This window comes from Pteropus alecto, unplaced genomic scaffold, assembly GCF_000325575.1.
Source record: "Pteropus alecto unplaced genomic scaffold, ASM32557v1 scaffold106, whole genome shotgun sequence".
In the NCBI taxonomy this organism is placed as follows: Eukaryota; Metazoa; Chordata; class Mammalia; order Chiroptera; family Pteropodidae; genus Pteropus; species Pteropus alecto.
Genome location: NW_006442103.1, coordinates 18,511,759 through 18,514,461, shown reverse-complemented (window position 1 = coordinate 18,514,461; position 2,703 = coordinate 18,511,759). Strand labels below are relative to the sequence as shown.

The following is a 2,703-nucleotide window of genomic DNA, read 5'->3' as shown; positions in this document are numbered from 1 at the left end:
CTCTCGCTTTCAGTCACTTGGCGTGTTCCTTTCATCCCAGACTATGGGGTAGAGTTTGTCTTATCCTTTTCTCTGTTTTTATGTTTCCCATTTTCATTGACTTCAATTCAGAAACATTTAGTAACATACGTGCTAGGCACGGTGTGCTAGGCCTAGTCTGTTAGGCAATTCAGGGTTCACAGGCAAGGAAATGAGAAAAGAATACAATTGTTATCTTTTTTAAGGGAGCTAATAAATATCTTTTGATATCTACAGTGAGTCAGGTACAATGCAAGTCCCTGTGGAACCACCACCCATGAACAAGATAGGTTTGGCGCCCGCTCTTATCTGTCAGAAGATGCCGTGGTAACAGCTCCAAGGTGAATTGAGATGAGTTGTCTTATCCCCTAACTCGGCCAGCTTAGGCTCAGAAGCAAGACCCAGAGTCTTGAGCATAGGCCAAGATGCTCCTCTCCACCTTATTGGGAGAGGATTTGCTTGGTGACTTTCAGTGTAAATCTGTACAATCTACTTCTTCAGCTTCTTTCCAGAATTTCCTGGAAAAAAAATGGAAAATATGTATGTGGATATACACGTATGTGTTAGAACGTAAAATACTTCCAAGAAGGAAAGGAAGCGTGGTTCTGTTTGAACAACTTCTATAGTTTTTCCATACTTTGATTGCTCTCTCATAAACAATATTCCTGATTCCCTCACTCTCCATCCTGGTACCAATCTTTGCGGAAACATCTTTCCTAAGGGCTAACCTCACTCCTATGTAAATAAGGGTAGGGTACCCTCTTCTACCAGAACTTGCTTACTTTGCTCCGCCTCCCCTAGTCTGAGAAAAAGACACCATCGAAGTTCATTTTCAGAAAATAAATAGAGGAAATACGATATAAAAGGAATTGAGTCCTTTGGCCTGGGAGGAGGGTAGGCTCGTGTTCCTTCAACTCCATCGCTCTTGTTGCTTTTAACAAACTATTTTAACTCCGAATCCCCTCTAACCTCTTTCCCAGTATTGCTCTCCAGGCTCCCCTTCCTTCGTGCTGATTCTCTTGTCATTACAGATGAAGGTTTCATTAGCGATAATACCTAATGCACGTTTCCTATACTAGCCTGTTCAAAGAGCTCCTACTTTTAAATCTAACCTTCATCTCTTAGGCAGTAGCTCTAGCCCATTTCCTCTCATTCAAGTAAGAACAATACCCGTCCCTATCTCCCCGGAGCCTCTATCCTGTGCTTTCTTCGTATTTGTCCCTTAGGTTCCAACAGGATCTTCCTCCCTCTGCAGCTCTTCAAGTAGAGGCAGGATTGCTACCTCCCTTCTCCACAAAATAACGAAGGGAATCCGCATCCAAGGCCCAACCGAACCCAGGAACCCGAACCCCGAACCGGCCCAACCCAGCTCAACTCCCTTTAACCGGTTTGAGCCACTCCCAGGGCCAAGGTCCCGGGCTTTGAAGCACAGGACTACAACTCCCAGCAGGCCGTGCGGCTCCCGCCCCGCCCTGTAGCCCCGCCCCACCCGCAGCCCCGCCCCCTCCGATTCTCCATTGGCTTTCGAGGTGGGGATTAAATGGGAGGTGGCCACCCGGCTGCGGCCGGGGTTTGTCCCCTTCTCGGCTTCCGTAGAGGAAGTCGCGCGGACCTGTATTTGGGATTTTAGGTGACCCCCCCTTCCCCATCCCCGGGGTTCGGGGGTGACATTGCACCGCGCCCCTTACGGGGTCGCGTCGCCACCCCACGCGGACTCCCTAGCTGGCGTGCTCCTCCCATTCGCCTCCCTGGGCCAGGCCTCCGCTCCGCCCCCAGCTGCCAAGCAATGGGGGCCGCAGTGTTTTTCGGATGCACTTTTGTCGCTTTCGGCCCGGCTTTTGCGCTTTTCTTGATCACTGTGGCCGGGGACCCGCTTCGTGTCATCATTCTGGTCGCAGGGTGAGTAAGGGTCGGGGAGACGCAGGCGGGCGCAGAAGAGAGATCCGGAAGGGGCTGGAGATACTGGGGCGAGCCTGGCCGCCTGAGTGGGGGGGAGACAGGCGAAGATTGGGAAGGGTCGAGGCAGGGGTTTGGGTGACTCGCCCTTTCCCGCAGTTGGTTTCCGCCTTCCAGGGATCGCACAGATTCTTCCTATCCTTCTTCCGGCGACGTCAGAGGAGGCTCAAGGCCAAGACTCGGGAGGGGGCTGTGGTGACCTCGGGCGGCCCTAAGGGAGGATCCAGGAGTGGATACCTGGCGCTACTGTGCTCTGACTCTCAGCGCCCTGAAGACTCTTTAATCAGATTTTATCCCATTCCCCTGCGTCTAGACTCCCTTGGTGGAGACAGCGATCTGCCTGCTCTCTGTCTCCCTGTCTTCCATCCGGAAGTCTAACTTCCACTTTTCATGCTGCAGCCTTGGTTGGTTCCCCTACTTGATTTCTCCGGCTGCCTCTTCCCTTGCCTTTCTGATTGCCCTCTTCTTCCCACAGAGCATTTTTCTGGCTGGTCTCTCTGCTCTTGGCCTCTGTGGTCTGGTTCATCTTGGTCCATGTGACTGACCCGTCAGATTCCCGGCTCCAGTACGGCCTCCTGATTTTTGGTGCTGCCGTGTCTGTCCTTCTACAGGAGGTGTTCCGCTTTGCCTACTACAAGCTGCTTAAGTAAGAGGATGGATGGTCTGGGGTGGGGGGGAGAAGGGCCGAGGATTGCACTATGAGAAGTGGGGCAGCCTCCAGAGGGTTGT

General features: G+C 52.2%; 1 protein-coding gene across 1 annotated transcript in view; it reads left to right on the top strand.

The window, feature by feature from the left end:
- The first annotated feature begins 1,554 nt into the window (after positions 1 to 1,554).
- The window catches only part of APH1A (aph-1 homolog A, gamma-secretase subunit), a 3,576-nt gene continuing 2,427 nt past the window's right edge, over positions 1,555 to 2,703 (top strand). The window contains exons 1-2 of the mRNA XM_006919733.3: positions 1,555 to 1,917; positions 2,450 to 2,620. Coding sequence (XP_006919795.1) covers positions 1,805 to 1,917; positions 2,450 to 2,620 — 284 coding nt within the window. The 5' untranslated portion in view covers positions 1,555 to 1,804. The remainder of the gene's footprint in view (positions 1,918 to 2,449; positions 2,621 to 2,703) is intronic.